Source organism: Boleophthalmus pectinirostris, unplaced genomic scaffold, assembly GCF_026225935.1.
Source record: "Boleophthalmus pectinirostris isolate CB_2022bp ecotype Guang Dong unplaced genomic scaffold, ASM2622593v1 HiC_scaffold_6, whole genome shotgun sequence".
NCBI lineage: Eukaryota > Metazoa > Chordata > Actinopteri > Gobiiformes > Gobiidae > Boleophthalmus > Boleophthalmus pectinirostris.
Window position 1 is genome coordinate 42,015,688 of NW_026571447.1, and position 14,647 is coordinate 42,030,334.

At 45.7% G+C, this 14,647-nt stretch overlaps 1 protein-coding gene across 1 annotated transcript in view; it reads left to right on the forward strand.

Annotated features, from left to right (window-relative positions):
- The window catches only part of ntrk1 (neurotrophic tyrosine kinase, receptor, type 1), a 64,838-nt gene that overhangs the window by 31,357 nt on the left and 18,834 nt on the right, over positions 1 to 14,647 (forward strand). Inside the window, exons 8-11 of the mRNA XM_055163946.1 lie at positions 3,639 to 3,971; positions 8,841 to 8,858; positions 8,941 to 8,999; positions 11,108 to 11,210. Coding sequence (XP_055019921.1) covers positions 3,639 to 3,971; positions 8,841 to 8,858; positions 8,941 to 8,999; positions 11,108 to 11,210 — 513 coding nt within the window. The remainder of the gene's footprint in view (positions 1 to 3,638; positions 3,972 to 8,840; positions 8,859 to 8,940; positions 9,000 to 11,107; positions 11,211 to 14,647) is intronic.

Genomic DNA, 14,647 nt, shown 5'->3' on the forward strand with positions numbered 1-14,647 from the left:
ACACACACACACACTATACACACACACACTATACACACACAACACTATACACACACACACAGCACTATACACACAACAACACTATACACACAACACACTATACACACACACACACACTATACACACAACACTATACACACAACACTATACACACACAACACACACACTATACACACACACATACACATACACACAACACTATACACACACACACTATACACACAACACTATACACACAACACTATACACACAACACTATACACACACAACACTATACACACAACACTATACACACAACACTATACACACAACACACATATACACACAACACTATACACACACACTATACACACAAACACACTAACTACACACACACACTACACACACACAACACTATACACACAACACTAACACACACAACACTATACACACACAACACTATACACACAACACACAGCACTATACACACACAACACTATACACACACACACTATACACACACACACACACTATACACACACACACACACATATACACACAACACTATACACACAACACTATACACACACAACACTATACACACACACAACACTATACACACAACACAACACTATACACACACAACACTATACACACACAACACTATACACACACAACACTATACACACACAACACTATACACACAACACTATACACACACACTACACTATACACACACAACACTATACACACAAACACAACACTATACACACAACACTATACACACAACACTATACACACACACACAACACTATACACACAACACTATACACACACACACATACACACACAACACTATACACACAACACTATACACACACACATATACACACACTATACACACAACACTACACACACACACACACACAACACTATACACACAACACACACACTATACACACACACTATACACACAACACTATACACACACACACTACACACTATAACACACAACACTATACACACACACACATACACACAACACTATACACACAACACTATACACACACACACTATACACACACACACACACTATACACACAACACACACACTATACACACACAACACACTATACACACACAACACTATACACACACACACACACTATACACACACACACACACACTATACACACAACACTATACACACAACACACACTATACACACAACACACTATACACACAACACACACAACACACTATACACACACACACACTATACACTATACACACAACACAACACTATACACACACACACACACTACACTACACACAACACACACTACACACAACACTATACACACACAACACTATACACACACAACACTATACACACACAACACTATACACACACAAACACTATACACACAACACACTATACACACAACACTATACACACAACACTATACACACAACACTATACACACAACACTACACACAACACTATACACACAACAACACTATACACACAACACACACACACTATACACACAACACTATACACACACAACACTATACACACACAACACTATACACACAACACTATACACACACAACACTACACACAACACTATACACACACAACACTATACACACAACACTATACACACACACACTATACACACAACACTATACACACAACACTATACACACAACACTATACACACACAACACTATACACACACAACACTATATACACACACAACACTATACACACACACACACAACACAACACTATACACACACACTATACACACACAACACTATACACACACACACACTATACACACAACACTATACACACAACACTATACACACAACACTATACACACACACACACTATACACACAACACTATACACACACACACTATACACACAACACTACTATACACACAACACATACACACAATATACACACACACACACTATACACACACAACACACTACATACACACACAACACTATACACACAACACTATACACACAACACTATACACACAACACAACACTATACACACAACACAACACTATACACACAACACAATACTATACACACAACACTGTACACACAACACTATACACACACAACACTATACACACACAACACTATACACACAACACTATACACACAACACTATACACACACACACACACTATACACACAACACTATACACACACACACACTATACACACACAACACTATACACACACACAACACTATACACACAACACTATACACACACACACTATACACACAACACTATACACACACAACACTATACACACAACACTATACACACACAACACACAACACTATACACACAACACTAACACACACACACTATACACACACACATACACACACACACACTATACACACACAACACACATATACACACACAACACTATACACACACACACAACACTATACACACAACACTATACACACACACACTATACACACAACACTATACACACAACACAACACACTATACACACAACACTATACACACACAACACTATACACACAACACTATACACACAACACAACACTATTACACACACAACACTATACACACACACTATACACACACAACACTATACACACACACATACACTATAACACACACACACTATACACACACACACACACTATACACACAACACTATACACACAACACACTATACACACACAACACTATACACACAACACTATACACACAACACTATACACACAACACTATACACACACACACACTATACACACAACACTATACACACACAACACACTATACACACACAACACTATACACACACACTACACTATACACACAACACAATACACACAACACTATACACACAACACAACACTATACACACACAACACTATACACACAACACTATACACACAACACTATACACACACAACACTATACACACAACACTATACACACAACACTATACACACACACACACAACACTATACACACACACACACTATACACACACAACACTATACACACACAACACTATACACACACACACACTATACACACACAACACTATACACACAACACTATACACACACAACACTATACACACACACACTATACACACAACACTATACACACACAACACTATACACACACAACACACATACTATACACACACACATACACACACAACACTATACACACAAACACACTATACACAACACACACACAACACTATACACACAACACTATACACACACAACACTATACACACACAACACTATACACACACAACACTATACACACACACAACACATACACACACACACTATACACACACACACTATACACACATACACAAACACACACTATACACACAATTACACACACTACACTTCTGACATTTTACAATATGAACTTTTTTTTTTTTTAAATAATTGTCAGAGTTCCTAAAAGTCACGTTTGGAAAATCAAGATCCAAATTCAGGTCCAACCGGACTAAACCAGGACTAAACCAGGACTAAACTTGCACTAAACCAGACCTAAACCAGGACTAAACCAGGTCTAAACCTGGACTTGCCTGACCTCGTCCTCGTGTGTTCAGTTCCAGCTCGGATCTTGTTCCTGAAGGACGCCGAGCCGATGCATCACTGGTGTTTTCCGTTCGCGGTGGACGGGAACCCGGAGCCGAGCATCAGCTGGCTGTACAACGGCGCCGCCCTGCAGGAGACGCGCTTCACCTACACCGAGATCATCAGCGACTCCAGCGACGGCTCCGAGAAGCACGGCTGCCTCTACCTCAACAAACCCACGCACATCAACAACGGCGTCTACACCCTGCGAGCCCACAACCGCCTGGGCCGCGACCAGGCCAACGCCACCGGCAGCTTCATGGACAACCCCTTCGACCCGTTCGACCCCGAGGGCATCATCCCAGGTACCAACCAGAACCTCACACCAGAACCTCACACCAGAACCTCACACCAGAACCTCACACCAAAACCTCACACCAGAACCTCACACCAAAACCTCACACCAAAAACCTCACACCAGAACCTCACACCAAAACCTCACACCAGAACCTCACACCAGAACCTCACACCAGAACCTCACACCAGAACCTCACACAAACCTCACAACCTCACACCTCACACCAGAACCTCACACCAGAACCTCACACCAAAACCTCACACCAGAACCTCACACCAAAACCTCACACCAGAACCTCACACCAGAACCTCACACCAAAACCTCACACCAGAACCTCACACCAGAACCTCACACCAAAACCTCACACCAGAACCTCACACCAAAACCTCACACCAGAACCTCACACCAGAACCTCACAGAACCTCACACCAGAACCTCACACCAGAACCTCACACCAGAACCTCACACCAGAACCTCACACCAGAACCTCACACCAGAACCTCACACCAGAAACCTCACACCAGAACCTCACACCAGAACCTCACACCAGAACCTCACACCAGAACCTCACACCAGAACCTCACACCAGAACCTCACACCAGAACTTCAGACTCAACACAGACCACGTTTACATGAGGGTTTGATTCTGAAGTAAAATATTCTCCTTGGAGTTAAATTAGGTCTAAACCAGGACTAAAATCAAAACTAAATCCAGGAATAAACTAGGACTAAACCAGAACTAAACCTGAGCTAAACCAGGACTATATCCGGATTAACCCAGGTCTAAACCAGGACTAAATAGGACTAAAATCAGGAATAAATCAGGTTTAAAACCAAGATTAAACCAGGATTTATCAGTCCTTTTCTCTCCACAGACTTTGACACATTTGTTTGTTTTACACAAACGTAAAATCACATGACTCATTTACATAAACTAATGTGTGATAAAAACAGTTGTTTCTTGTGTCTGATGTGGTTCAGTTTGTGTTGGACTCAGTGGAATATGAGTGTTCTCCCTGTGACAGAGGGGTGTTCTCTCTGTGTCAGAGGGGTGTTCTCTCTGTGTCAGAGGGGTGTTCTCTCTCTGTGACAGAGGGGTGTTTCTCTCTGTGTCAGAGGGGTGTTCTCTCTGTGACAGAGGGTGTTCTCTCTGTGTCAGAGGGGTGTTCTCTCTGTGTGACAGAGGGGTGTTCTCTCTGTGTCAGAGGGGTGTTCTCTCTCTGTGACAGAGGGGTGTTCTCTCTGTGACAGAGGGGTGTTCTCTCTGTGTCAGAGGGGTGTTCTCTCTGTGTGACAGAGGGGTGTTCTCTCTGTGTCAGAGGGGTGTTCTCTCTCTGTGACAGAGGGGTGTTCTCTCTGTGTGACAGAGGGGTGTTCTCTCTGTGTCAGAGGGGTGTTCTCTCTGTGACAGAGGGGTGTTCTCTCTCTGTGTCAGAGGGGTGTTCTCTCTGTGTGACAGAGGGGTGTTCTCTCTGTGTCAGAGGGGTGTTCTCTCTGTGTGACAGAGGGGTGTTCTCTCTGTGTGACAGAGGGGTGTTCTCTCTGTGACAGAGGGGTGTTCTCTCTGTGACAGAGGGGTGTTCTCTCTGTGTGACAGAGGGGTGTTCTCTCTGTGTGACAGAGGGGTGTTCTCTCTGTGACAGAGGGGTGTTCTCTCTGTGTGACAGAGGGGTGTTCTCTCTGTGTCAGAGGGGTGTTCTCTCTCTGTGTGACAGAGGGGTGTTCTCTCTGTGTCAGAGGGGTGTTCTCTCTGTGTGACAGAGGGTGTTCTCTCTGTGTGACAGAGGGGTGTTCTCTCTCTCTCTGTGACAGAGGGGTGTTCTCTCTGTGACAGAGGGGTGTTCTCTCTGTGTGACAGAGGGGTGTTCTCTCTCTGTGTCAGAGGGGTGTTCTCTCTGTGTCAGAGGGGTGTTTCTCTCTGTGACAGAGGGGTGTTCTCTCTGTGTCAGAGGGTGTTCTCTCTGTGTCAGAGGGGTGTTCTCTCTGTGTGACAGAGGGGTGTTCTCTCTCTGTGTCAGAGGGGTGTTTCTCTCTGTGTCAGAGGGGTGTTCTCTCTGTGTGACAGAGGGGTGTTCTCTCTGTGTCAGAGGGGTGTTCTCTCTGTGTGACAGAGGGGTGTTCTCTCTGTGTCAGAGGGGTGTTCTCTCTCTGTGTGACAGAGGGGTGTTCTCTCTGTGTCAGAGGGTGTTCTCTCTGTGTGACAGAGGGGTGTTCTCTCTCTGTGTCAGAGGGGTGTTCTCTCTGTGTGTCTCTGTGTGACAGAGGGGTGTTCTCTCTGTGTCAGAGGGGTGTTCTCTCTCTGTGTCAGAGGGGTGTTCTCTCTGTGTGTCAGAGGGGTGTTCTCTCTGTGACAGAGGGGTGTTCTCTCTGTGTGACAGAGGGGTGTTCTCTCTGTGTCAGAGGGGTGTTCTCTCTGTGACAGAGGGGTGTTCTCTCTGTGTCAGAGGGGTGTTCTCTCTGTGTGTCAGAGGGGTGTTCTCTCTGTGTGTCAGAGGGTGTTCTCTCTGTGTGACAGAGGGGTGTTCTCTCTGTGTCAGAGGGGTGTTCTCTCTGTGTGACAGAGGGGTGTTCTCTCTGTGTCAGAGGGGTGTTCTCTCTCTGTGTCAGAGGGGTGTTCTCTCTGTGACAGAGGGGTGTTCTCTCTGTGTGACAGAGGGGTGTTCTCTCTGTGTGTACAGAGGGGTGTTCTCTCTGTGTGACAGAGGGGTGTTCTCTCTCTGTTGTGTCAGAGGGTGTTCTCTCTGTGTGACAGAGGGGTGTTCTCTCTCTGTCAGAGGGGTGTTCTCTCTGTGTGACAGAGGGGTGTTCTCTCTGTGTGACAGAGGGGTGTTCTCTCTGTGTCAGAGGGGTGTTCTCTCTGTGTCAGAGGGGTGTTCTCTCTGTGTCAGAGGGGTGTTCTCTCTGTGTCAGAGGGGTGTTCTGCTGATGCTCAGTCTGTTCTGTGATTCCGTCGTGTTGGTTCATGTGAAACTTTTCACACATTAGACGTGTGCAGGTGGTGCACACAGACCTGTAGAACGATACTTCGCTCTTTAACGTGAAACCGCCTGAAACGGCAGGAAGTTGCAGCAGCCGATTTCGAGCCGAGGAAGATGTCAGTCGTGTACGAGCGAGTGTTTGTATCTCTGCTGTTTCCTGTTTGTCTCTGGTTTGTTTAAACTGTTTTATCGTCACATGACGACGTCACAAACCCAGAGAATCAGAAGGAGCGAGTCACAGTGTCGTGTCCAATCAGGACGAGACTCCAGCTCCTACATCAGAGTATCAGAGTTTTCAGGAGTCCCACAGTCCCCGTCACATCTGGACCAACATGAACTCGTGGAGCTGGAGGCTCCAGATCGTTCAGACTCTGGAAACGTTTTCCATAAGATTAATGTGAACGAATTAGGGATGGGCAGGATTAGTCAATTAATCGATAATTGATCATTAAGAATTTCGTCGATTACATTCATTTTTTATTGACAAACTGAATGTAGGTCGCTGTGTGTCGTGTCGGGCGACCAAACGTCCGTTTTTCCCTGGACATGTCCATTTTCCATGTCCTGTTCTGGCCGTCCATTTTTTTTTTTTTTTAATAAAATGATGCAAATGTTCAGGTTTTCATTTTCTTTCATTGAATCGTTAAACTGAGCGTCTGTGACTCAGAAGGAGCGAGACACAAACAGTGGGTCAGTCTGTAACGAACCGAAGCACAAATGTGGATTTAACCAGGATTTGTAGAAGAAATTCCACACTTTCCGTTGCGTTGGGACAAGTGTGAGTCCATGTGCACAGTGGATAAAGCAGCACATATGTTTCTGTGTCCAGTGGGAAAAAGTTTTTCCAGGTGAGAGTCGCTCAATGTGGATGACGAGGCCCCGCCCCCCTCCCCCCGTACGCTGTCCTGGTTTTGACAAACACAAATCTGGTCACACTGACCTGTATTCACCTGAGTCATGTCTTTTAATCCAACACAAGTTGAACCACATCAGCGACACAAGAGCTGGAGTTTTATCTTCACTTAGTTTATGTAAATTAGTGATGTGGTTTTAAGTTTTGTTTCTGTGAGATTTGAACAAAACTGAATTAAACACATTATAATGTCAAACAGCTGATGTGGATCTAGAGTCGTTATGTTTATATGTCGTAAAGTTGAATTTATTGATGCAGATTAGTGCAGATAGTAATAATAATAATGATCATTTTAATAGAAAAACGTTAATGATTCAATCGATAATCGATCGTTAATTCTCCCAACGATCGATTAATGAAATTTCATCGAACGAACACTGTACACACAACAACACCACTCACATACACACTAGTGTGAACGGGGCCTGAGTGTGAGGCGGCTCTACCTCAACCCACTCCCACATCCAGCTCACAAATCCAAAGAGACGTGGATCAAAGTCCCGAGACAGAACTGGACCAGGACCAGGACCAGGACCAGGACCAGGACCAGGACCAGGACCAGGATCAGGACCAGGACCAGGACCAGGACCAGGAGGACGACACGACGAGCCTGAAGCACCAGCAGCATTTTAACAACAACAAACCACAAACAGGATCCAGGAAACAAACTCAGTCACATTTAACATCAGAACAAAACAAACTCTTACGTCACTGTTCAGTTTAATCCAGAAGAATGAAGTGTTCACATGGTTTTAGTTTCTTAGTTTTATTCTTTTTCTTCAGAGTTAAATCTCTCATGTGAACGTGGCAAATGTGTTGAGTCTTTTTCCCCGTTGGTTTCATTTATTATCTTAAAATACACAAAAGTTACTGAGTTCTTCTCTAGAAGCTTCTCTGTAAACGTCTCATGATCTTCTGTAGGACACTGTGGGTCAGAGATGTTCTCTCAGTTTTAATGTGTGTTTTTGTCTGTGTCACATGCTAGTCCCTGATGTCGTCCCAAGTAGGTCCTCCATCTTTTGCTCCATCATGGTTCTGGTGTCTTCTGCTCTGGATCTCACTCTCTGACCTTCTGTGTTCTCCAGCTCCCACCAACAAGACGGTGCAGGCTGTGACGGAGAACCTGGAGAGCCGAGTGTTTATGGTACGTTCCTCTGTTCCTCTGTTCCTCTGTGGCCTTCAAGAACCTTCAGGAGAAGAGTTAGGACGAGTGCTTCCAGATATCATGAGTATTCAGTCAGAAAAAGAAAAACCAGGTCTAAACCAGGTCTAAACCAGGTCTAAACCAGGACTAAACCAGGTCTAAACCAGGACTAAACCAGGACTAAACCAGGTCTAAACCAGGACTAAACCAGGACTAAACCAGGACTAAACCAGGTCTAAACCAGGACTAAACCAGGACTAAACCAGGCCGTGTGCACTGCTCCTGCTCCACTGAAACTTCACATTTCCCTTTTGTGTCGGGATGTGGAGAGAAAAGCTCAAGTGTCGTCGCTCCAACCAAGAAAAAACTGTGTCAGTTCTTATAAATTTACAGGAGGCTCCCAACAAACGTCTCGAACCTGCAGAGACACGATCAGTGAACAGAAGAATCTGCTGTGTGTCCAAAGACGCTCTTGTTTTAAGAACAAACACACACGATCCAATTCACACACTTTTGTGTCGCTGTGTGCAGCAGATTTAAAACACTGAAAACACTCGACTAAACACTGAACAAAAAGTGAAGACGAGACGACACTTTTGTCTCTTCTGTTCAGATCCTCCTCGTATAAACGGAGACTTAAGGTTCGTTCACACCAAAGCGTCAAAGTGTCCAGTTTCTACATAAAGTCCATGTGGACGCGACTACAGCGTCCGGCGTTTTTGCGGCGCGTCTTCGGCGTCAATGCGGCGAGTCTTGAGCATTTTGGCGTCGACGCTCTAGACGCGCGTCCAAGGCGTCAGGGTCAGAAGTTGAAAATGCTGAACTTTTCGCGTCAGTCTCGCTGCGTCGACCAATCAGGGACGAGTATCCAGAGACACAGCGACGTTATTATCAGGAAGAAAAACCCCAGAACCAGAACCACAAACATGAACAGAGAATAAATATATACACCACAAACACCGAGACGATCACCAGGACTAAACCAGGACCAGACCAGGACTAAACAAGGACTAGACCAGGACTAGACCAGGACTAGACTGGGACTAGACCAGGACTGATCCAGTGTCATTAGTGGAGTATAAATATAAACTGGCTCCAGTCGTCGAGTCGATTTCCTCCGCTGATGTTTTATGTCATAAAAACACTAAAGTCTCAGTCTGGTCTGACATTGTTTCGGGAAAAGTCCAGGACTGGGCTCTTGTTTCCAGGGCAACGGACGCGCATCAAGTATTTTTGTCCCGTTGGTCCACGGCGTCAAAGTCGAGCGTCGGGGGCGTCTGAACTCAAATGCAAAGGCTCCAAAAAGAGACGTCAAGGTGTTTTTTGACGCTTTGGTGTGAACGAACCTTAAGACAGACGGTGATTCAAGGTTTTCCAGGTGGGTTTTGGAGCAGGGATCAGTGTTAGAACATGATGACCTGAAGCTCACAGAGGAGAAACAAACAAACAAGAAAAAAAACACGGCCTTTTTGTTTATTACTGTATTTCAGAGTAAAACAGTACTTCAAATACTTCAAATACTTTTGTGTTTTGTGTGTGTGTGTGTGTGTGTGTGTGTTGTGTGTGTGTGTTTGTGTGTGTGTTGTGTGTTGTGTGTGTTGTGTGTGTGTGTGTGTGTGTGTGTGTGTGTGTGTGTGTGTGTGTGTGTGTGTGTGTGTGTGTGTGTGTGTGTGTGTGTGTGTGTGTGTGTGTGTGTGTGTGTGTGTGTGTGTGTGTGTGTGTGTGTGTGTGTGTGTGTGTGTGTGTGTGTGTGTGTGTGTGTGTGTGTGTGTGTGTGTGTGTGTGTGTGTGTGTGTGTGTGTGTGTGTGTGTGTGTGTGTGTGTGTGTGTGTGTGTGTGTGTGTGTGTGTGTGTGTGTGTGTGTGTGTGTGTGTGTGTGTGTGTGTGTGTGTGTGTGTGTGTGTGTGTGTGTGTGTGTGTGTGTGTGTGTGTGTGTGTGTGTGTGTGTGTGTGTGTGTGTGTGTGTGTGTGTGTGTGTGTGTGTGTGTGTGTGTGTGTGTGTGTGTGTGTGTGTGTGTGTGTGTGTGTGTGTGTGTGTGTGTGTGTGTGTGTGTGTGTGTGTGTGTGTGTGTGTGTGTGTGTGTGTGTGTGTGTGTGTTTGTGTGCAGGTCTCGGTGGTGGTGGGTTTGTCTCTTTTCGCTTTCTCCTTCGTTCTCCTCGTTCTTGTGGTTTGGAACAAATGTGGACACCACCCCAAGTTTGGGATTCACCGTAAGTCACACACACACACACACACACACACACACACACACACACACAAACACACACACACACACACACACACACACACACACACAACACACACACACACACACACACACACACAAATCCTGTTTGTTAATGTAGAGGAGCAGAAGACAAACAGACTGAGCTGCACTTTCTTGTTCTTGTGGTTTTACACAAACATCACGTCTTGGTCTTTGCAGTGGAAGGTGTTTCTTGGTGAACAGTTGGAGACTTTCACTTTGGCGTCGACTTTTTAAATTCATAATCGAGGTTGAACGAAGGATCAGGATTTTGTTTTGTCGTGGCTCCACAGACAAAATGTTCTCTGTAAACTCAGGATGATTTCTTAGTCAGACAAATGTTTCCTTTTTGGTTCTTCCTGTGGATCAATCCTGCCCATCACCTTCACCTTTCACTATTTTTCAATTCCGCTGGGAAGAGAAACAGTTTGAACAGAGGTTTGAGTCACACACATCTGATTCACTTTTACATTTATGAAGTTCACAAACACATTTCTCGAGTCGTTTTCCGCTGTTTGGATCCAACAACCACAACAATGACGACGTCCAAATCCCAAAACTAAAATGTGACAAAATCAGAAGCAGAAACAAAAGTGAAATGGTTCAAAAGACTTGAAAATGACCAGAAGTTTGTAATTTTAACTTCTTGGGTTCTTTTTAAAGACAATGCAGTAAAGTGTGTTTACCTTGCTTGCAAGCATCTTCAGAACTGAAGTTCAGTTCTGAAGATGCAGCAGCCGAAACATGTCAACAAGGTAAACACACTTTACTGCATTGTCTTTAAAAAGAACCCAAGAAGTTAAAGTATATAAGAAGACAAAATGAACATCTTTTGCTTCAGAAGTTTGTAATTTGTGTCTGCATGTGTTGTATGTTTTTTAGGACTATTTGATTTGAAAATTGAGCCGTTAAAACGTTTTCTCCGCAGTGTCTCAAGCAGGACTCCTGTTTGTGTTTCTCCTGTTTGTGTTTCTCCTGTTTGTGTTTCTCCTGTTTGTGTTTCTCCTGTTTGTGTTTCTCCTGTTTGTGTTTGTTTGTGTTTCTCCTGTTTCTCCTGTTTGTGTTTCTCCTGTTTGTGTTTCTCCTGTTTGTGTTTCTCCTGTTTGTGTTTCTCCTGTTTGTGTTTCTCCTGTTTGTGTTTCTCCTGTTTGTGTTTCTCCTGTTTGTGTTTCTCCTGTTTGTGTTTCTCCTGTTTGTGTTTCTCCTGTTTGTGTTTCTCCTGTTTGTGTTTCTCCTGTTTGTGTTTCTCCTGTTTGGGTTTCTCCTGTGGCTTTAGGACAAACAAACAAAACTCACACCAGACAAATCTAGAACCATAACGAGACGACCAGAGTCTCAACTTTGTCTTCGAACTTAAAAAAAAAAAGACATTTGAGCTGCACATTTTTCTTCATTTCACTTTTCAAGCGACATTTACTCAAATCATGATCAAACTTTCTTAATTCGCGTCGTCTGAACTTGTCTGGATTTAGTTTCTTGCAGTTTGGTAAATGGATTGTAGTTTCTGATGATTCGAGTCGTGGAAGAAAAATCTGCCACAATTTTTCAGACGATACAACCAATTTAGACGAGTCAGAAGAGAATAAATCTGAAAACAAGATGAAAAACCTGATACAAGTTTTAAAATGTTCAAAAGAGAAAAGTGCAGAAGTGTGAGGAGCAACTCTGCAGCTCTGGAGGTTTGGAGGTTTGGAGGTTTGGAGGTTTGGGCCTGAGCTGCTGCTGAGTGAAAGACGTTTAGTGTGAAGAGTGTGGATAGTTCAGATCTCTTCTCTGGGGATGGAGGATGGAGGATGGAGGATGGAGGATGGAGGATGGAGGATGGAGGGATGGAGGATGGAGGATGGAGGGAGGAGGAGGAGGAGGAGGATGGGGGGGGGTGAGTCTGATGAAAAGTGCCTGAAGAATCTAAACTGTGATGTTTGAGTCAGAATCTTTCCCCCGAGGCTCCAGAGACGAGAGACGCTCCTCCTCTCTCTCCTCTCCTCCTCCTCCTCTTCTCTCTCCTCCTCCTCCTCCTCCTCTTCCTCTCCTCCTCCTCCTCCTCCTCTCCTCCTCTCTTCCTCTCCTCCTCTTCCTCTCCTCCTCCCTCGCTCCCTGGTTGCCATATGGTGGATGTTTCTCTCTTCTCTTCCTCTCTCCTTTTTTTCCTCCTCTCTCTTCTCCTCCCTCATTCCTTCATTCCCTCGTTGCCATATGGAGGATGTTTCATTTCTCTCTCCCTCCTCCCTCTCCCTCGTTCCCTCGTTCCCTCGTTCTCTAGTTGGTGATTGTTTCTTGGTGATTTATGTTCGGTGTTTGTGTGTTTACAGCTGCGTCTCTAAGTGCCTGAGCTCTGAGTGTTCTGTCCATCTGTCCCTCTGTCCCTCTGTCCCTCTGTCCCTCTGTCCATCTGTCCCTCTGTCCCTCTGTCCATCTGTCCCTCTGTCCCTCTGTCCCTTTGTCCATCTGTCTGTCCCTCTGTCTCTGTCCCTCTGTCTGTCTCTCTGTCCATCCGTCCGGTGCTGATGAGCTCCTGGTCTCTTGTTGTTGTTCCGTTGTTTGACTCGGGCCCCGGGGGGGGGGGGGGGGGCAGATGGGGGGGGCAGATGAGGGGGGGGGGGGGGGGTGCGGTCGGTGTTGAGTGGGCGCGGCTCTTGGGGCTTTTAATGGCAAACCACTCTGCCACACTCGTCCTCACCACATCTGACAGAACAACAACTCGAGTCTCCACAAGCTCCAGGCAAACGAGGCTCATCAGGCCTGCAGGGACAGGAGACAGGGACAGGTGCCAGTGACAGGAGACAGGGACAGGAGACAGTGACAGGAGACAGTGACAGGTGCAGTGACAGTGCCAGTGACAGGACAGACAGGAGACAGGGACAGGACAGTGACAGGAGACAGTGACAGGTGCCAGTGACAGGTGCCAGTGACAGGAGACAGGGACAGGAGACAGTGACAGGTGCCAGTGACAGGTGCCAGTGACAGTGACAGGACAGGGACAGGAGACAGTGACAGGAGACAGTGACAGGAGACAGGGACAGGAGACAGTGACAGGAGACAGTGACAGGAGACAGTGACAGGTGCCAGTGACAGGAGACAGGACAGGAGACAGTGACAGGTGCCAGTGACAGGTGCCAGTGACAGGTGCCAGTGACAGGAGACAGTGACAGGAGACAGTGACAGGTGACAGGTGCCAGTGACAGGAGACAGGGACAGGTGACAGTGACAGGAGACAGTGACAGGAGACAGTGACAGGTGCCAGTGACAGGAGACAGGACAGGAGGTGCCAGTGACAGGAGACAGTGACAGGAGACAGTGACAGGTGCCAGTGACAGGAGACAGTGACAGGTGCCAGTGACAGGAGACAGTGACAGGACAGACAGTGACAGGTGACAGGACAGGAGACAGGGACAGGAGACA